The sequence below is a fragment of the Ricinus communis genome, chromosome 10, assembly GCF_019578655.1.
Source record: "Ricinus communis isolate WT05 ecotype wild-type chromosome 10, ASM1957865v1, whole genome shotgun sequence".
NCBI lineage: Eukaryota > Viridiplantae > Streptophyta > Magnoliopsida > Malpighiales > Euphorbiaceae > Ricinus > Ricinus communis.
In genome coordinates, this window is record NC_063265.1 from 11983034 (window position 1) to 12004193 (window position 21160).

At 33.1% G+C, this 21160-nt stretch overlaps 5 protein-coding genes across 9 annotated transcripts; 2 read left to right on the plus strand and 3 right to left on the minus strand.

The window, feature by feature from the left end:
- Positions 1 to 1220: 1220 nt before the first annotated feature.
- LOC8285520 lies at positions 1221 to 4732 on the minus strand. The gene is made up of 8 exons (XM_002512290.4): positions 4198 to 4732; positions 3906 to 3985; positions 3667 to 3727; positions 3022 to 3079; positions 2767 to 2824; positions 2343 to 2415; positions 1927 to 2045; positions 1221 to 1639 (listed from the first exon to the last, which is right to left on the minus strand). Exons 1-7 carry the CDS (start codon positions 4495 to 4497, stop codon positions 1953 to 1955), a joined length of 723 nt encoding a protein of 240 aa, XP_002512336.1. The 5' UTR covers positions 4498 to 4732; the 3' UTR covers positions 1221 to 1639; positions 1927 to 1952.
- Positions 4733 to 4794: 62 nt separating this feature from the next.
- LOC8285521 (UPF0603 protein At1g54780, chloroplastic) lies at positions 4795 to 7061 on the plus strand. Its single transcript, XM_002512291.4, has 3 exons — positions 4795 to 5380; positions 5503 to 5695; positions 6690 to 7061. Exons 1-3 carry the CDS (start codon positions 4943 to 4945, stop codon positions 6935 to 6937), a joined length of 879 nt encoding a protein of 292 aa, XP_002512337.1. The 5' UTR covers positions 4795 to 4942; the 3' UTR covers positions 6938 to 7061.
- A 108-nt stretch (positions 7062 to 7169) lies between these two features.
- Positions 7170 to 10557, minus strand: LOC8285522 (GDSL esterase/lipase At1g54790). 4 transcript variants are annotated; one of them, XM_015715013.3, is made up of 7 exons: positions 10301 to 10557; positions 9675 to 10181; positions 9053 to 9326; positions 8741 to 8941; positions 8472 to 8638; positions 8097 to 8367; positions 7170 to 7593 (listed from the first exon to the last, which is right to left on the minus strand). In XM_015715013.3, exons 2-7 carry the CDS (start codon positions 9912 to 9914, stop codon positions 7325 to 7327), a joined length of 1422 nt encoding a protein of 473 aa, XP_015570499.1. In that variant the 5' UTR covers positions 9915 to 10181; positions 10301 to 10557; the 3' UTR covers positions 7170 to 7324. The 4 variants fall into 4 exon arrangements, with proteins under 4 accessions (XP_015570499.1, XP_002512338.1, XP_015570498.1 ...); XM_002512292.4 differs by lacking the exon at positions 9053 to 9326 and having other exon boundaries at positions 9680 to 10181; XM_015715012.3 differs by lacking the exons at positions 9053 to 9326; positions 9675 to 10181.
- A 145-nt stretch (positions 10558 to 10702) lies between these two features.
- LOC8285523 (kinesin-like protein KIN-1) lies at positions 10703 to 14740 on the minus strand. 2 transcript variants are annotated; one of them, XM_015715009.2, is made up of 16 exons: positions 14596 to 14740; positions 14336 to 14491; positions 14141 to 14243; positions 13977 to 14023; positions 13855 to 13884; positions 13639 to 13761; positions 13527 to 13552; positions 13278 to 13359; positions 13027 to 13068; positions 12910 to 12943; positions 12669 to 12741; positions 12373 to 12592; positions 12195 to 12286; positions 11745 to 11859; positions 11489 to 11668; positions 10703 to 11104 (listed from the first exon to the last, which is right to left on the minus strand). In XM_015715009.2, the coding sequence occupies exons 2-16, from the start codon at positions 14447 to 14449 to the stop codon at positions 10934 to 10936; spliced, it is 1452 nt and encodes a 483-aa protein (XP_015570495.1). In that variant the 5' UTR covers positions 14450 to 14491; positions 14596 to 14740; the 3' UTR covers positions 10703 to 10933. The 2 variants fall into 2 exon arrangements, with proteins under 2 accessions (XP_015570495.1, XP_002512339.1); XM_002512293.3 differs by having other exon boundaries at positions 13977 to 14020; positions 14336 to 14737.
- Positions 14741 to 17429: 2689 nt separating this feature from the next.
- On the plus strand, positions 17430 to 20939 carry LOC8285524 (protein-lysine N-methyltransferase EEF2KMT). Its single transcript, XM_002512294.4, has 10 exons — positions 17430 to 17704; positions 17817 to 17886; positions 17965 to 18096; positions 18168 to 18222; positions 18297 to 18384; positions 18625 to 18709; positions 18962 to 19018; positions 19462 to 19578; positions 20062 to 20153; positions 20315 to 20939. Exons 1-10 carry the CDS (start codon positions 17604 to 17606, stop codon positions 20751 to 20753), a joined length of 1236 nt encoding a protein of 411 aa, XP_002512340.1. The 5' UTR covers positions 17430 to 17603; the 3' UTR covers positions 20754 to 20939.
- Positions 20940 to 21160: the final 221 nt, after the last annotated feature.

Genomic DNA, 21160 nt, shown 5'->3' on the forward strand with positions numbered 1-21160 from the left:
AAAGGATTAGTATAATAATAATAAATACATCAATTAATACATCAATAAAATAAAAATTAAAAGTATCATATCTTTTATTTTATGAATTTTTGTCTTCGATTTTTATAAAAATTTGTATTCAATTATTTGAACTTCATCATAGGTGTATATATATATATATATATAAATATATACGTGAATAAGTAAATTAATAAAATTAAAGTAAAAGCATCATACCTTTTTAGTTTTATTAAATATGGTATTAAAAAATAATAAATGTGGTATTAAAAAGAAATAAATTAAATAATTTGTACAATTTGGATATAAGTGGTAAAACTTTAGTATCAATGAGGCAATTTATTCTATTTATCAAACATGATGTGGACAATAACTGAGATAATATTGTGGAACTCCCCTCTCCACATTATAAAAAATTAAATAAATTCTCAATTATTGTTGTCTTCTATAATATTGGCCAAAATTTTAAAATCAACGGATTACCTAACCAAATAAATTATTATATCAAATCATTTTGTATAAATTTATTTTTATTGTAAGCTTTTAATGTGGTATATCATATTTTTTTAATTATAATATATATATATATATATATATATATATATATAATTATTAGTATATGAAGGTAATTCTTTTAAGATAATTTAAAAATATTAATAATTTATTATAATAAAGAATTGATCTTATTTATAATTAAATAAATTAAAAATTATAATTATATAAAAATTATAGAACCATGTTGACTAAAATACATTTAGTTAGTTTTTATAGAAGGTTATTTTTATTTTCATAAGCCTGTGAAACTCCAAATAAAGGACTTACCTTTTATCAAAACAGGAAATTAATTTTCTTAAAAATGGCTTAGCGATTAGAAAAATATTTTCTGTTGACCAATTTTTCAGGAAACACCAAACACAATAAAAATGGCTTACTCTTATCCAATTCCAATGTTTGCCCCTTTTATTTTTAATATAAAATGAAAAGAATTACAATCTCTCTATTTAGGAAAATAAATATATTAATTAAATTTGTAAATGCTTATTTATGTCACAATAAATCCAATTTATATCATTTTAAAAATTTTCAAAAATCATTACATACGTCTTTTATAAAAAATAAAATACTGAACTGAAGTTCACACTTAAAATCAAACACAAGATTCAATTCATTTGAAATGAATTATACATTTTATCATACAACATATACCAAATTTAAAAAAAAAATCATTTGCAAATGAAATTTATGTATAAAATAAAATGAATTTCTAATAAAAATTGAGAGCTACTACAGTTGACAGTGAACTAAAATTGAAAATCACTCATAGTTTGCCTGCAGCATGAGCTAATGAAATTGTGCATAAAGCTGAAGAACAGTATGAGGCTCAATTTTATGATGGGATGAATGAGAAATGGCTTTATAAATCCGACAAAAACCCTTCAAAACAAATTTCCTCTCCAATGAGCTCTAAGCTGCCATCGCAAGGTACACTGCTGAAAGATCACAACTCCAGTGCAGGAAAAACCTCTGAGAATTTGAAATGCAAGTCTCCGTGCCTGCAGCTTGCGCAGGATGCTTCCTCAACTCGACATGCAACTTGTCCGGCATTCACAATGCAATGGCGAATGCAGCAGGAACCAAGAGACTGCATAAAACAGGAGAGAAAGAAGAAGCAGAATGTTAGATCGACTAGAAGTCCGTATACAGTTTTTATTTTTCTTTTACATAAGTAATAAGAAAAGGATACTAATACCAAAGCTTTAATTTTTAATTCCAAGGCTCATAAGGTTCTACCAAATTTCTACTATTTTTGCAATCCTAAAAGCTGGAACCTGAGGCAGCTAAGACTACATAAGGGAAGCTAAGGCTATATAATATACTTCTGCAGGTCATATAACACAGGGTTTTACAATATTGAAGTAACATACAAACCTCCTAAATGAGAAATTAGCAGCAGACTAAAGAACTGTCAGTGAAATAGCAGCAGAGCGAAGCTTCACGCCATCAGTGTCCCATCTAGACTGTGGGGCAGTTGCTCCAGCAATAATTGCCTGTGTTAAAATTACTTGATTATTTAAAGTAGGAAGAAAAGAAAATGAAAGGCAAACACTAGTGAATGATATAGCTAAAAAAAATAAGGATTATGAGGCATCTTCAGCATGCCCAACTGAATATAGTATCTGCAGAGTAAACCAACTGCTGGTATTAAGTTTAATTAGTCATGGTTTTCATCTGTGGGTACATGGGCAAGTTTCATGCTGGATTTATCCAAGGCATTGCACAAAGATTTAAATGTAGCAAAGTAATCAATATTCTAATAGTAAGAAGTGTGTAGGCCAAGTCCTAACCTTTCCACTGTTAATTGCAGCTACTAATGCCACGTGCTGCTCTTCTCTACCAAATTCATAGAAGTAATAGGTCCTGAAATGTGTCAAGGGACGGAAATATATTAGAAAGACCACTAATTTTCTTTAAATAAAATTTCAATTCAATTTCTTTAAATTTTATTACTAATAGATAGATCAGATACTTCAGTAAAACTTACACAGGTAGTCACCATCCAGTTAAACATGTTCTTCAATTACAGGCAAATGAAGGAAATAGCAAGGATTGCTTGCTAAGTTGCAAGCAGTACTTCCTATTTTCTAGTTTGTTAATACATCATCGAGAGAAAAAATTTCCTTCTTTTCTTCCTAAATTTCTATCTAATGGTGCCAAATATATTGCAGCAACCATTGTTTACCAACTTTCTAGCATCAAGGATAAACTTACCTGAAACCTTCCTCTTCCTTTACTTTTATTGCTCGAGCGGAGTACAAAGTTGAGCCACCTTAACAACAATTGAAAAACCAAAAGAACATAAAAAGAAGACCAGAAGAGAATTTCAAAGTTGTTTTTCCAAATGAAAGTTGATAGACAGAAAAAGGCAGGAAACAGTGTAGACCATAAAGATAGAAGATTTACACATGATTTTCTAACTTGAGAATCAGAATCACAAGAATAATAGAATGTGAAGCATAAACAGACCTGGAACAAAGACTTTTGCTGCCTCCTTCAGCGAACCTAAATCAGTAATATCCTTAGCCTGTTAAATTTTGCAAATCTTCATAAGTTTCTAGCATCGTTAGTCTATAAGATCTAAAAGGGGGACCAACTCTCAGATCAGATATCAGATGGCATTGATCATCTATGCTAAATTTCCTTTAGAAAAAGAGAGAACAAAAATAGGAACAAGTAAAAACTGAAAAGTTTGTAGAGAAGGCATTCTATAACAAAATGGGATATATTTTGGTCATTAAAGGTTGTGGGTTGTAATGCTATAAAAAAAAAAAAAAAAAGGTTGTGGGTTGAGCAGTAAGAGAAAAACATGTTCTCCTCCCAGCTCATTCACAAATGGAAAGCCCAACTAGGATAGATGAGGGAGCTCTGTGGCATTTCATCATATATGATTGCGAATATTAGTTATATAACTAGGGATCACACTGCATTAAAGATACCATTTTCCCTCTCATGTAATTAGACGATAAATATTAATCTTAAAAAGCAATAGACTAACAGCATAACTCGACAGTATAACAGTGCCAACATATAATCTAAGTTTGTCCAGTGCAACTGATAAATTAATATGGCAGAAGAAATAGCATAGTTCCCCATGATCACCGCCACACAAACCTCTAAGAAGGTGATCTTGAGTTGATTGGAGGGGCGAATCACCACACTCAGGACTTCCGACCTGTATAAAGAATCCACGAAAAATCAAATAAAGCTTCAGTATGAAAAAAAAAATGATTATCACAAGACAGTAGCCAAATACTATAAGCTCCAAAATTCTCAGAAATATGTTAAGCATTACAGATAAAAGATAACCGTCTAAAATAATTCAGGGAATGCAGCTTGATTTAACTTATTACCCATCTGAAGATGCAAAACGTGCTGCAAAGGTCCTTGGCTTTGCCTTATCTCCATATAAAGACAATCCGGCATTAAAATCCTAAAACAATAAAAAAAAGAAAGAAGATTAACTACGTTTATTAACAGGAACACAATGGAAAATATAAACTTAAAAATTGGTATTCCCTCGAAGCAAGATGTTAACTTTATGAAGCATCGATATTGCATCTAATTTAGAAGAATTTTCAAAAACAAAATTTAAAATTACACTAGCAAAATGATTGAATAACATATATATATTTAAGTATATACCTCTGGCTCCATGATGTCCTGAAATTGAGGAGGGACCCGAATGGAAAATCCATCACCATAAAACTGGAACCAAGATTTGGTGTTGGCAATGCCTGAAAGACCTGGTTTTGAAGGGGAAGAAGATTCAGCTAAGGACTGTATAAGTGGGTTTTGAGTAGTTAATGAAATGACACCAAGTGAAGTAGTTTTTAATAAAAACTGTCTCTTGGAGACATTGCTACGGAGAGTAGGATTGGGCTTTAGGGTGTTAAAGATTGATTGGTTTGGGTTCTGGAAAGAGAGTGAGATGAGAATGGCCATGAGAGAAGGTGAGATTGAACTTCATGGCTGTTGTAAAATTGGAGGGAGATAATGTGGGGTAGGGTTTGTTTAGGTTTTTACCTCTTTTGGATTTTCCAGTTCATGAAAGGGTATTCTTGGGATTTGGACAAGACTCTGACGAATAAAAGAAGAAATCTTTGTGAAAGAATCTTTCTTGTTTCTAATAAAAATTGAAAATATATATGACTAATTTTGTTTAGCAAATGTTGAATAGACCAAGTTGTCCTTATAGTTTTGCATGGATGAGGGATGTTATCCACTTCAAAATGGAGCCAGCCAATCCAACACAGAAACTAATCCAAACCACCCAAATTGCTAAACCAAAGAGAAACCAGAGAATGATACTGTAGGAAGACCTTAATATCCATTTTTCCTTCACTCACCGTTACTGATCTGTTGTTCTCTCTCTCTCTCTCTCTCCCCAATGGAAAGCTTACTTTCCTCTCACTCTCTATCCCCCCTCGTCAACCCAAAACCTTACTCTCCAAAAACCCATTTGCCACCTTCACTCCAATCAAGACCGAACTCGCTAGCTCTCTCCAAAACCATTACTTGTAACCTAAAGAACCAAACCTCTAAACCATCTTTGCCAGTATCCAAAAGCTGGGTTAGTCATGCTCAACAAGGCCTGGCAGCTCTAGCTCTCTCTTTGGCACTTAATTTTAGTCCACTATTATATGGTGGCAATGCGCTAGCATCTGAATTTGATGTCATTAATGAAGGGCCACCAAAAGACTCTTATGTTGTCGATGATGCTGGCGTGCTTAGTAAAGTGACAAAAAGTGACCTCAAGCAGTTGCTATCAGATTTGGAAGCTAGAAAGAACTTAAAAATTAATTTCATCACTGTTAGAAAGCTTACAGTAAGTTAATGTTGTGCAAAAAAAAATTCTTCACAGCTAATTTTTATTCAATTATGGACTTAAGTGCTTTGAATTTATTTTTTCCGATGCTGGTAGTAAATAAAGATTATGATTGGTTGCAGAGCAAAGCTGATGCTTTTGAGTATGCTGATCAAGTTCTTGAAAAATGGTATCCATCTGTTGAAGAGGGCAACAATAAGGGAATTGTCGTGCTTATAACTAGCCAAAAGGAAGGAGCAGTAACAGGGGGCCCTGCATTTATTGAAGCAGTTGGAGAAACTGTTCTGGACTCCACTGTCTCAGAGAACCTTCCTGGTATAATGCATTCCCTTAGAAATTTTCAGTTAGTGATTGTCCTTCTAAGTCCTTGATTCTTTATGTTTATAAATTCTTTTGGGTGGTATTGCAACAGTTTTGAAGAAATACATGTCTGTCTTAGACAAGTATAGGTGTTTACCTCCTGAAATAGAGACAGAGTTTACAACATTACAATGTTCTCATTAGCAAAGACTCTTTCATTCTTTAAATGGCATTAGAAAAGAAGTGACTAGTGCTTGGACAAACTTCAAACTTAGTTGTTGGTGGAGTTAAAACTCTGTTTGACATGTTCACTGAAAGCAGGAGGTTCAAACCACTTCTTTGTTTTCTGCTAGGAGTTTGGCCTGCTGTGGGGATTCAATCCAATAGTTCTTTGGAGTGACATCTAAAATCTGAGCATGTTTAAAGGAAGTGCATTTCTAACTTGAGGTTAATCTAGGACTTAGGTTGCTGTGCCTAATTTGATTCTCTTTCTGAATTGAACATAATCGACCTTTCTTTGAGGAATATATGATTGGTTCCTCTTAGTGACTCCTAAGCCCAATTCTATATCCAAAACTGCTATATCAGTGCATGACTTGTGTATCATAATCCACAGAATACTAGAGTCCAGATTCATCCTAATTAGGTGCTACAATTGCGCAGATAGTCAACCTCCACTCTACTGTGAGACAGATCGTCAACCCTATCTTGTTTGAATAAAATTTACTTCACTGAGAACGTATCAAATGTTGTCAAATTTGTCTTTGCAAGCTAGTTCAGATGTCATTACTCTTGGAGATGAGGATGCATACATTGCTTGTGTTTGCTCATGCTGCAACTCTTCTACTGGTGACTGGTTCAAATTTCATTAGTATTGGATATAAGGATACGATTGAAAGATCAATGAGGGTGAAATGTCCAATTATTTGTGAAATCATGAGCATCAGTAGTTATGTTGGTTAATGTGTGGCATTCATGCTGATTGGCTATGTGGTCTGCGACGTTGCAGTATTGGCTACAGAAGAGAAGTACAATGAAGCAGTGTTTAGCAGTGCCAAGAGACTAGTAGCTGCCATTGATGGGCTTCCAGATCCTGGAGGCCCCTTGCTCAAGGACAATAAGCGAGAATCCAACTTCAAAACCAAGGAAGAGACAGAGGAGAAGAGAGGACAATTTACTCTAGTGGTTGGCGGCCTATTGGTGATTGCCTTTGTTGTTCCTATGGCACAATACTATGCTTATGTTTCCAAGAAATAGGTAATATCTTTTTTCAGGACTTGCCTCTCAACTTGGTGATAAATAGTTGTACAAATGTTAATCTCAAACTGGTTAATAAGAACTTTGCAATCAGAGGAATAGTACAGATTTTGGCTTGAGTTCACGAAACTTGTATTGAAACAATAGGCATGTGGTAATGTCATTACTATCATAAGATGAAAACCATGAGAAAAAGCAAGCCATGTCAATTTAGGTTGACTGAACTTGAAAATGTGTAATAATATTGGAATTTCATTCTCTGTATTAACTTCCAGTCACTAAGTAGAGAACTTGTCAGAACATAATATTATCTATGGCTTGAAATTAGTTTCAGCCATCAAAGTAGAAATGAATGAATAATTACAATGGAGTAAGCAAATTAGCTCTTTAGAACTTGATATTCAGCACGTAAGGCATTTTATCTGAGAAAGGTGGATCAGAATATTTTCCAGTGAGTATCTGTGATGAAACATACTGATTTGCAGCCTCTGTATAATGAATTCCATCCCAATTCACATACTCTGTACTATCATCGCATGCTTTGGCTGAGACTGTGGTCCCATTAAGAACTTTTGTTTGCCCACAGTTAACACGAGTGTCATAGTTTAATGGTGGTCCTCCGTAGCCACAGCAAGCCATTATAGGTTGCTCAAATCCTGCAAATTCAAATCCATCCAAATCAAATTTCTTATAGTTGTTATGATGGGAAAAGGATTGGAAACTTTATTTTCTTAATTTGATTGAAACCTCCATCCAGATTCCTATTCTGCTTATGTTGTAAAAATTACCAGAAATAAGTACAAATATGCCAGGTGATCTTAAACAATATATTTATTGAGTAGTGTGTGAAACAGAGATGCTGACAAAGACAAAAGGATACAGCATAGTTAGCTAGAAAAGAGTGCAACAGTAAACAGCTTGGAAGTAAAGAAATGGTGGTATGAAGTTAACTGAGCAGATTCACCATTTCACCAACACCATAACACTAACCACATTCAAGGCATCGATCTTAGAATGAGAGAGACGTAAAGATGTTAATGGCATGGGCGAGAATAAATTGTGTTGGCAGATGTTGGAACTGGAGTTTCCAGAACTATTGTGAAACAAAAGTAAAGATGTAAAATTCAAACATCATCGGAAAAAGACAAGGCATACTAACCATATCGAGAATAGTTTGCAATAAGGTTAGATTTTATTGTATAGATATCAACATATGTGATATTTGAATCAGCATATTGGCCCTGAAGTTTCTTGCAGAGAGCATGAAGCTGAAGATTGAATAGTTTAGCTGCTTGGTTATGCCCACTGACACATCCAAGCTCATCAAGCTTTGATGGATCAGTTCCAAATTTGGCAACATTCTGAGTCAAGCATCCAAGAGGACCTGTGTTGTGTATCCAAAAGTTCCTTGCTCCTTGATCATGTAGTCTCTGTAACAAGAAAAGCCAATACATTAACAAAGGGTTTTTCTTCCTTCGAAGACAAGACCAGTAACAAGATAAGGGACGTTAAGTGTTGATGAATTTAAGCAAACCTGAATTCCAGCTTCAAATTCTACCAAAATACTTGGAATTGAGGCAACTATTTGATCAAATGTACGGGAATAAAATGCACCAGCAAGATCATTCTGCCCTATATCGAACATGTAGAGCCCCTTCACAAAATAATCTTCTGCTGGGAGATACTTTTCAAATTTCTTACCTACAAAAGAAGTATAAAGTCGGAAAATTTTAAAGATGAACTCCATTTCTTAAATTTTGACAATCAGAGATTACATTATCTGAGAGACTGATGTAAACACACCTTTGGATAGCAATTCAAGAGCTCGGGCCTTGAATCGAAGGAACTGATTGACTTGAATTCCCAGTGAAAATGGGCTTACAGATGATGCAGTTGCTGGAAGAATTTTAGATCCTGCAGCTGCAAAGTTACATCCTTTTCGAAAATTTGGTAATCCAGTTGACTCCAGATATGCATTTAGGAATGGCAGATCCATTTCATCCACTGCAGATCATAATATAGCAACATTAGAATCAAAACTCCAGAAATGCTAAAAAACAGAGGAAATTTATAGCCAATAAATTGAATATATTCAATAATAAGAGAGAGAATTACAGAGAAAATCAATAGTGAGACGACCATCACAGTATCTTCCAGAAGGTTTTTGGAAGTAAAATTGGCCATAAGGTGGGTTAATGCTTTCGATTCCAGCAGAAATAAGGTTACCAGTATCAGAATTTGAATCGCCAAAGTTAAAAACAGCAGGGAAATCAAAGTCTATGGAGTGTGCTAGAGAAAAGAAGATGGAAATGGATATTACAGTGAATATTATTTTGAGGGCACACCTTTTCTGGGCTGCCATTGGCAATGTTGAATCGTGGAGTGTGTTCTCAATCAAGATAAATAAAAAGAGCAGAAAGAAAGAAATGTAGCTTTCAGTTGGATGTCTGTTACCAACCGCAAATCAGAAAAAGAAAAATAGTGGTGGGTCATTTCATTTTGTGTACAATGAAAGTTTTGCTTTTGATTTGAAATTAGTTGAAAGTGCCAAAGCAAAAACAAGAAAGCAACATTAATCTTTTTGTATTGTCATTACTTTACTTCTGTGCCTCCCTAACTCACATGCTCGACAGTAAGAAAAAAAAAATGCTAAATAGTGAAAAGTTTATGTTTATGACTAAAGTTGAGTACTGCATGACTAGTTATGAAAATTTTGGGTTAGGTCTAGAGTAGGAACATTACTCAAAAAATCAACAATGAGACGGCCATCGCAGAACCTCCCTGATGGAGTTTTGAAGTAACTCTGTCCATTAGGTGATTCAAGGAGGATGCCAAAGGCAGCAACAAGGTCACCTGTGTCGGAGTTTGAATCACCAAAGTTGAAAACTGCTGGATAGTTGAAATCTACTGATTTTGCCATAGTTGGGATGATGAATAGTAGGATAAGAGTATGGAGAGTAAAGATCTTGGTACCCATGGCTACTTGGTTTTTTAACCAATCCAAAGTTCCTTAGAATTCAGAGAAGAATTGCAATGATGAGAGACAACAAGGGCCTTTGGGGATGTTTTTATGTGCATCATGCATAGTGAATTTCTTGCTTTAAATTATGGAAAGGCAAAATGAGAACCAAAAGCAAAGTTTTTTATTTTCCCCCTCTCATGTAGCTTTATTCCATTTTGATTGTATCTTATCCTATATCAAGCAGCAACCAGAAGCTTTCACGTAAACAGCACCATACAAAATCTACAATTAAAGAGGGAAAAAGGTTTGATCTGTATATAATTAAAGGTCAGTTTTGACATTATGCAAAAGAAATAAAAAAATAAAAAAATCGAGGCATTCCACTAGCGAGTGGGACAAACCTGAGCACCAACGTACAAGCAAGGAGTTGAATTTCCCTTCCACGAATGGCATACTTTATGTCTTCAATTTACTCCAAATAGTTTTCTTGTGTGCACCCACAAGACTACAGCTAATATAACCAAATTGTAGAGTACAGATTCTTGGCAGACAGTAATGCATTTTAATGAGTGGTATTGCGTTCTCAGAGCACGATTTGAGCTTAAAATAGACAAACTAAGGGAAACTGACAGCTCATGTGAGAATGGCACTCAGCTTTGTTCCGGTAGCAATGCTACTGGTACCTGAGCTTATCCTAATACTTGGGTAGATTTTCATCAATCAGGCAATACCCAATTTTTTTAGTTTTGCACTGCTATCTTACAGCTTGTTAAAAAAAAAATTAAAAAAATTAATAGAACGCATAGCAAAACGTTTCACTTTATTGTATTGAAATGACGGATGCAAATCTCTCGTGCGCTTTTAGAGGGAATAACAATAAGATATTTCAAAGCTTCTAAGGGTGGTCATGTTGATTAAGAGAATTAGTAAACTATGCAATATCCGTTTCCTGTGCTTGAGTAGCAACCATCACTATTGCACAAAAGATATACCCTTAAATGTCTTAAAAGTCACCATTGATTAGCAGTATAGTATCATTTCAGCATCTTAAACAAAGGGGATAATCCAAACCACGAGGTGAAGAAGTTTAAGATGTCTGAAGTCTTTTGCACAACGCTTGCATTTTTCTGAGTCTCCTTGTTCACAGTGCTTACCCTTTCAGCAGCTGCTATTCTGGCCTTCAGAGCCTTGTTTTCACATTTAAGCTGCAAAATTACATGTTAGAACTCTTAATCTACGTGATAAAATATGTATATAATATCTCATCCGATCTAATAATTCATCGAACATTTTAATGCTTCGGAGTAATATCAAGGATGAACAACCTCTTCTTGGACTTGAACCAAACTGCTTGTATATACTAACTAGTTCCAGATTTGAAAAGATTTCTCAAAATAACAATCTTACATTTTACTGAAACCAAAGATAAATGTCAACTAGCATGTTCGCAAGTGCAGATAAATACCATATGACCAGTTCCAAACTTCTATTTTCTTAAATATGTGACACAGTAGCCAGAAATAACTTGAATAGTTCAAACAAGAAAAATCATTATTAAAATTTGCCCCAAAGAAAAGTATTTTGATTACCTCCTCAATGGTAAATCGAAGCTCTTCCACTGCCTGCTGCAATGATGAAATTGTTTGTGAAGTAACATCTTCATAGGCTGATTCCAAATCTTCAACTGAGTTAGGATCAAATAGTATTCCCTCCAGTATGAATAACTCCTCTAGTAACTCCACATCTTCAATATCCAATCTCTCTCTCAACTACGTAAATTGAATCTGTTTAAATAACTAGGAAAAGAAAAAAGTTGAACAATAATGTGACAACCTGGAGTCTTACCCTATTTAAAATTCTACCACACGACTCATCTTTAGTTGGAGAATCAGTCTTGTGCCTTTTGGCAAGTTTATCTTCGCTTTGATTTACAAAGGGTGCTGACTTTATATGCTTTGCCCTGCCACAATATCGAATCCAAAGTGCAACATGGAGTAACATCAGAAATTAAAAATTTATTACTACAACTGAAAGATACCTCAACAATCACTGGTAATTGCTGAACTTATTTGAAAAAGTATTATAATAAATATAAAAAGATTCTTTTCTACAAGGGAGTTGAGAGTGAAAACTTTTTTATTTAAAAGAATCAGGATAGCATCCTTCCGGTGTAGACAGCAAAAAGAGAACAGAAGACATCCTAATGAGCCTAATCATACAATACTCCTTTCTTTAATCACCTCCAGTTTTGTTTTCCCTATATGTTAAAACATCGTAAGTTTTGGATCTTCAAACCTTGTACCAAAGCGAAGAGTGGAAAGAGTTTCAGTGGCATTTAAAGGGCTCGGTGAGCAACAACACAGTAATGCAGTCCTACAGGTCCCTCCCTGTAAGATGAGAAACTACAGAGTCTCAGTACAAAATTTGCTTCTATACAGTATGATAAGATGGGCTGAATGGGGGAGAAAACAACAAGAGCATCTTGCAGAATCCGAGTAAGCTTAGAATCGCGATAAGGGATGTGGGTTGCTTTGGTTGATGGACCGCATGTTAGAGCGTTTATAACATTTCCTAGGGCTGATAGAGATTTGTTGATAGTCTTGGCTTCTTCAAGAACTTTCCCTTCAGCTCCAGTTTTTTCTACCTTCTCTGACCCCGCCAAGTCCACAAGAATTACTTTTCCAGTTTTAATCCTGCCAGCAGCACCAAAATATTAAAGAGTAAATTAATTGAAGCCTTGATCATAGGCATGAAAACAGTTAACACTACCTCTTTTCAGCAAGAGCTTGCTGAACTGTGAATATGTAAATGCAATGACTTCTACTGCTTGCCATGTTCATTTCTATCCATGTTAAGCGTCGAAGCAAAATACGATTTAAGACTTGTGGCAACGATTCTCAACAAGAAAAGGGAGGGGGAAATAGTCTGATGATTTGTTTACAGAAGACTTTCTTTCATGCGAATGACAAGGAAAACATAAGTAGAAATTTGGAGGAAAAGAGGAGGATACGAGTCTCTCCAACTGCTCTATTAACTACCCCATTCTGCAATTGTTAAGCTGTATAGATTAGAAGCAGGATATTTACTAGATAATGAAGATGAAGTGCTTTTGTGAATTTTATCTTACAGATAAACTTTGTAAAGCTTCTGTTGGTTCTGAAATAGTAATCTGGAAAAGCAACATTAAAAAGCATTCACAAATGAGTAAATGCATGATTAAATAGCATTTAATAACCAAGTCATGCATACATCTTTACTAGTTTCTTTGAAAGTAATAAAAGAAAAAAAAAATGTAAGGCAAAGAATAGCTTGTCAAAATATTTTACGAGATCAATATCAAAATTAAGATAAACGATACATGTGCATGAATAAGCTCACCTCCGTTACTCCAGATAGCAATATTCCGTGCGATTTACTCTCCTTGATCAATATATTGTCTTTTGATAAATCAAGAAGATCCCTACAAAAACAGAAAGCAGTAATGTTTCGGTACTCAGAGACGTGTTAGTATATCTTAGCAGAACTGATAAACTTTCATTTTTCCATCATGAATTTGGGAGTGAACATTCAAAGACGTATTAAAAGGAATAGTAATCTTGAGCATGAGTGGGGAGGGAGCACATGCACCTGACTTTCTCCATATAGATTTCTACCTAAAGACAGGAAAACTTTAACATATTAGTGAATGTGACTGGTAATCAGATAGATACTAACCAGTGGTCCAAGATATAGACAATACCATTGACAACTTGACCATATACTTGGCTGACTCATCTGCAGATTTAATACATTCAAATAGCCCTGCTACTACTCTCGGGAGTAGTCCTTTCTTGAGATCATCACATTCTAGAATGCTAGCCCCCTGAAAATTATGTTAAAATTTCATCATGGTTATGTCCTTAATCGACAAAGCCATCACATTAGGAATTGATATATTATAGGATCTTCACATTACCTCCATGCTGTACGTCTTTCCAGCTCCGGTCTGTTAATTAGTGCAAATTATTTGCCATTGTGCGACAGATTAACAATTCATCATAGAAATATGAAGATAAAATGTGCACACAAGTTATCCACCTGTCCGTAAGTGATGATTGTTCCATTTATTGCATTAACAGCACCTGCTTCATATGTCATTAATTGTAGCATAGCATAAAAATTTATTAATGATTTGCAGTTAATTTTAAGATAGCAAAAGTACAAGATCAAATGTAAAAAAGGTGTGGAATTAATATTTATACCTCGAACGATAGGGAGAGCTAAAAATTGATAAACATCAGATTGCAGAGATTCATCATAAAACACTCTATCAAAACCAAAGGCAAACTCTTCTTCTTTATCATCCTAACTTACCAAACACACCAATGCAAATCAATCACCACTCCAATCAATAGTTTACTATAGATGGAAATATTGGAAATGGAAAGAATAGTGACCTTGAAAACGAAAGTTTCAGCGTCTATATTGCGAATGCAAACGCTATCGCCGTTATCTGTTTTCTCTTTAGAGCTCAATGGCCTGAATCGACAACACACCGTTATATTCGCCATCTCTTTATACTTTGCGACAAAAAACTCGATCTACATATTATTCTGCTCAGAGTTCATCACAAAATTAATCAAAACCTACAAGTAAATAAAGTAAACCAAACATCACAATACTAAAAGTTGAAAAGACGTTTGATTCTGTGCTCTACATAAGAATTTTCAAAAAAACGTAAGTTCCGTATTCCAAAAATGCTCTCTGTTTGGCTTCCGAGAAAATGAAGCAAAATTCTCATCAAGTGTTTGAGAGATGGTTAACAAATGTAGTCTCTGCTAACTCTAATATAGATGAAGGCAGCAGGTAATAAAACCGTTTCTAACATTTTGAAATTTCGATCACGAGGAAATGGAGAGAAATGAAGCTCAACTCGCACTTCTTGTGAATGGCGGGAATGCGGAAAAGCGTGAAAATGAAACTATGCAGTTTCTTTCTTCTTCCTTTTTTATAAATTGAAACTGCTGTTATTCTTGATGACGTCACTTTGACACGTGTATTTTATGATTTTGCTCATTTCTTGTTGTGATTTAGGAATTTGAATGATGTATTTGTGGCGTTTAGTTGACTGGTTTGTGCAAAAGATACATTTAAGCTCCTGAATTTTTGTTCAAATTTCTCATTGCATACCTAACATTTAAGTCGTCTTACTTAAACTTTTAATGTTTAAAAAATAGTTTAATTAAACTCCTTCAACGAGCTTTGTTAAATTATCATTAGTTATTAAATAAACTTTTCTTAACTATTGAAAACTTAGATTTAGGGCTATAAACAAATCAAGCCTCTCGTGAGTTATTTAGAGTTCAATCCGGTAAAAGTTTGTCCAAATGCATTAATAGAGGTTCCTTAGTGGTAACAAACTAAACCTCTCGTGAGCTATTCGGAGCTCGACTTAGTAAATGTTTGTTCGAACTCATTAATAGACGTTCATTAGTGTTAACAAGCTAAGCCTCTCTCGAGCTAACTCGTTTATAGACTTATGAGTATATTCGTGAGCTAACTCATTAATAATTTGGTGTTTAAATTCGTAAATGATACATGATATTTTTTATTTTAATTATTTTATTATATATATATATATATATATATATATATAAATATTTATTAATTTATGTAAATTAATGTGTACAAGTACTTTTATTTTTACTATATAATATAATTAATTTTTATTAAACATTAAATGTTTCTAATTAATTGATTCAATATGGTGAAATAAATTATATTATTAAATAATTTAATAAAGTTAAAAAAATTTAAAGTATAATTAATAAATAAATTTTAATGAGTTAAGCTCAAAATAAGTTCGAATATGATTTGAGTTTGTAATTATTAAATTTAAGCTTGGTTCGAGTTCATACAAAATAGTAACGAACTAAATTCAAATTTATTAAAAATCGGTTTGACTTGATTTGTTTATCACCGTACCTAAATAAAACACTTTGAATGTTTACATGTATTTACATTTTATATGAAAGTATTGGGACGTATTTATACCCATTGTCTTTTTAATTTTTTAAAATTTTATTGTTTTCACTTTTTATTTACTATTTTCTTTAGATCTTATATCATTTTATTATATTACAATTAATTTAAATGAAATGTAATAATCTTTAAAGTAACTTTGAAAATTCAAATTATTAATATAATAAAAATAAATAATTTTTTATTTAATCATTAACATTAGTATTATTTTGAACATAAAAAATAAAAGTTCTCTTAAATCTTTATGCTGAGCTAATATCATTAAAAGCTCTTATTTCTTTTTCATTTTTAGTTTATTTGTCAATCTAATTAAAATTAATTTGAACTTTTATTTCTTATATTTCTAATAAAATGATAAAAAAAATTAAAATTAAACGTAATAAAAATATTAATAGAGGATTTATATTAATAGTTACAAATTCTAGTCCTCTCTTTAATTAATTTTTTATTATTCTAATTTAATTCTTTCATTCCGATTTATTTTATTTATATTGATTGGGATAAAATTTAGTATATATACTCATACATGCAGATATACATAAAATCTAATTTAACTAAATATTTTATAATTTTTAATATATGAATTTAACATGTAATATTGAAAAATTATATTTTTTTAAATAAATATTATTTTAGTGTATTTATTATGAATTTAAAATAAATAAGTAAAAAGTAAGGATAGATTTCGTACTTTTATTCAAATTATAAATACATTGCCTAAAGTTAAAGATATCTCACTTGGATTATTAACATTTAAATAGTTCTATTAATTCCTCTAACTAATAGCAATTTAATAAAACTAGTCGTTGTACGGCCGTTATTATTATTTCGATTATAAAATCAAATTTATAAATATAATTTAATAAATTTTTGATATTTAATATTAATTTATAATATTTTAAAAAATAACAACAAACTAACTATTTTTAAATGTTCTTAATTTTATTTTAAATTTTAAAATCTATTAATGCAATAATATAAAAATTATTTTAAAAATATTTATTAATTTAATTTTAATATTATATAAATCATTAATACTATCAATTTAATTAATATTACTATTTCTAGAATTATAAATTATTATATAATTAAAAATATTAATTTATTAATGAATATAATATTTAAAGAGATTATTTTTATTATTAAAATTATTATCTAATTAGAAAACTAATTATTATCTAATTAATTATTAAATATTATTTTTAAAATTAAAATTAGTGTTTAATTAAAAATATAACTTATTAATTAATAAAAATATAAAATTATATATAAATTTAAATTTTATTTGTTAAAATAAATATATATATTAAAATAAAAATTTTATATATTAAAAATTAAATATACGAAAATTTTAAATTTCAGAAATAATAAATATAGATTAACAGCAAAATTTCAATTGATATGGTTTCTAGACGTTAAATAAAGGCTTAAGCCGGACCACAATGGGCACGTAACTGAGATGGGAGCAAAATTTAGGGGTTTATCTTTTATCTTTCATCTTTTGCGGCTGGTTTCTTACGACGTGGTGACATGGACTATGAAGACATGTCAATTATAATCTTTTGACGTGGCATGGAATGTCAGGTGCTTGTGAACGCTGTCGTGCTGGCGGCGGCTAATGAATTCAAATCATCGACTTGAATCTCAAAACCCCCCCGAAAAACCCTAAACCCTCATTAAGCCATGGGTGACGCAAAGCTCGATCCCAACGTCCCTCCAGGCCTCCACTTGATCTCTGCGTTCCTCGCCATGGACCCCACCGGTACCTTAATATCCTTGGCAAGGTAATACAACCTTCTTTTTCTCTTTTATTTTTTTTGTTTTTTTTTTTGTTTTTTCTCTAATAGCGAAAATATTGAAACTAATAGATTTGTTTGTTGAATAATTGAAATATAGAGCATGCGGCGGTGGTTTAGTTACAGAGACAGTGCAGAGGTTTATTTGGGAATTCTGCATAAGCAAAACGGTAATTAGCAAATTAGACATTGTGAGCAATTTTTTTAAGTTAGTGATATATTAATCCTGTTTCATGTGACAATTGCAGACTGACAAAGGTAATACGCCTTACTTGAAGAACTTTGTAAAGAAGCTTATTTGTGAGATTGAATCAAGCCATGGTACTATTGTGCTGGATGAATTATATGAACAATATGGTTATTACGTGACTTCACTCAAAGTAAGCCATTTTGTTGATTGACATGCTTCAGTATTGGAATTATGATTGACTTGATTACACTCTTTGTTTAGGATGATATTTCAGGCGCAAGGGTCTGCAAATGCATTTCTTTTCTTTTTCCTGACGGTATGTGTTGTCAATGCACTTGATCTGGTTATTCAAGTCAAGCCATGTTTAATTTATGATTTGGCATTGTTTAGGCTGTTCAAGCTCTCCAATTTGTCCAAAGTCAAGAAAGCTGGTGGTTCCGTTGCATTGTTCACTCAACATGCTGGAAGGGGACACTGGGTATACACTATGCTTAATTCCTTTTCAATGTTTCCTGTTTCTTATTTCTGCTTTGAAAAGGAAAATTGTGAATAAACTCTCTCCTTTTTTTCTTTTTCTTTTATGTATTATATTATATCCATCAGGTTTCTAGAATGAATTTCTGCTCTTTCTCTCTTTGTATATCTATCTTAATCTAACTCTGCCTGGAAAACCATGTAAATTAATGTCTATGAGTTCATATGGGCTTGGTTTGCACAGGTGTTCTGTTTGGCCTTCAAGTTTATATTTGTCGGAATTTGTACTTTCTTTTCCCGACATATTCTCCAATAAAACATGTTTTGAGGTAATTTACGTGATTAATTACTTTATTTGCTGCTGTCCCCTATTAGACTGTTACCATCTGAGTTAACTTTTTTAAATCTTTGTCGAAAACATTAGTGTTTTATGTTTTTCCAGCATAGAATAAAATTTCCCTCCCTCAATTTATTCGATATCCAATTGCCTCAGTGTAATCTTATTTTTCTTTTTTCCCTTTGCTGTTGTTAAGATACTGTTTGTTTCCCTTTTATAATTGGACTTGCCAAAATGACTGCAGGTTGGTTCTGGTGTTGGATTGGTTGGAGTTTGTCTTTCCCATGTGAAAGCTTCCAAGGTATCTTATTTTACTATCATGTCCAGGGATTTACAAAGTGTGCTCCTAGTTGTTCGTTTTTGAAAGAAGTATATATTTTTTCTAATGTTCCACGACTCAATTCCAACATAATTACTCTGATATAGCTAGCTCTTTTAGGCACTTGAATATTTCCTAACAGTTCTGGACCATTTACTGGGAAAAGAATCAATAGAAAAAGAAAGAATCGGAATTGATCGCTATGACGATCTGTCAGAGAAAAAAGAACGAATGGATCTTGTAGGATTCCCAACCTAGAGTAGCTAGGTGGGGAAGTAAAATTAATCCTTGTTCATACATTGGCTTCTCTGGTACGAAATGAGCCATCCACTTTGGTATCTTATTGAACAAAAATGGTGATATCCTTTTTTCTGTCGTTAAGGTGGAGAACTGAACCAAGAATTAAACCTGAGTATGTGATGCAGGTTATATTAAGTGATGGTGACCTGTCAACTTTAGCTAACATGAAGTTTAATTTGGAGTTGAACGAATCGAGTGTTGACACTGGCATGCCAGAAAGAACTATGCAAGATCAAAATAGGGTGAGTATTAAAGTTCTCCGCTTGTGTCCTGATAAGTTATAAGAGTTCTATTCTGCTTCCATCTTTCTTGCTAGCCAGCCAATTCTTTGATTTGTGAGGATCATTGACCATATTCTGTATTTAACTTGCTTCAAGTTGAGATGTTAGAATGCTATTATAATAACAGTCAGCTAGTTGCAGAAAATACGAACTATTAGATGCGGGCATTCCATTGTATCAACATAATCAGCAGATTACTTAAATTTGCCACTTCATTCTTGTATACGATAAATACATTGGATAGCCATAAAACGCACAGGAGAACTTCTGAGTTAACTGAAAAGTTGTACTTTTGCCTACCTTGTTGATGGAACTCATCTATGGAAGTGAAACTCAATGTGTCAGATATCCTATTCCAAACAGTCCAATTCGTTTCTTTGATTCTGTGGAAATTAGATGAAGATCAGAATTATGCAATGATTTTAATGGTTATACAGACAGCAGGTAAAAGCTGAAATGGACAAAGTGAAATGCATTCATCTGCCATGGGAATCTGCAACGAGGAACGAGCTTCAGGAGTTCATGCCTGACATTGTGTGAGTACTGCAATTATCTGCCAATTTCCTTTCCCTTTGCCTGTGCTTGTGGTTAATGGCAAAATTCAACTGTCCAAGTAGATTTAGCAGCATCTTTTAGTTTGTTACAACTCGTTGGCCTCAGTACTGAATCCATTGTCAATTAAATCGTCATTTTACAGGTTGGGTGCAGATATAATTTATGATCCATCATGCCTCCCATATCTAGTTCAAGTGCTTGCCATTCTTTTGAAACAAACGAGAGCACATTCTCAGATGCCAGAAGAAAACTGCCAGGGCTCATTACTAGATAATAATCGTGCTGATATTAAAGTCAAGGATGGTGATGAATCTAACTGTAAGGCTGATAAAAATGGCTGTGGAAGTGATCTTAGATTAGTTGATGGTTCTTCAGATGCTGCACCAAGGAAAGGCCCCGTGGCTTATATTGCCTCAGTAATTCGCAATATTGACACCTTCAATTGTTTTCTTGGACTAGCTGAGCAGGCTAACCTTTCAGTCAGAGACATTACTGAAAAACGACGGCCATTTGATTTGCTTCCTTACATGCAGTCATACAATCGATCAAGTATACGTTTATTCTGCGTCGCGGGCAAATAAGAATTCTGTGTAACAAAATTTCTCTTTTGCATCCTTGAAACTGTTTCTTCTTTTAAAAAAATAAAAATAAAAATCGATCTTCTTGTACCGTTGGAGAAAACACTGCGGTGGTTGTTGTACCTTAAATTAGATTGTATCCTAACTTGAGCTAAATTCAATTGGTGTGATTTTGTGGTGTTTTGATTACAGAGGGAGAATCATTTTGGCTAAGGAAAAAAGACAAGATAAATAATTCTAAATAATAATAATAAAGATTTGAAAAAGGGGTTGGTAGATCCAATAATTGGATTTGGACGAGCCTCGTGATCATGCGAATGTGATCAAACATCGAGGTTCGGCATGTCTCAAATTCATTAAATGACACTCTTTCGTCCGTTACGGTCCTACGAGGTATTTGCCCATCCCAC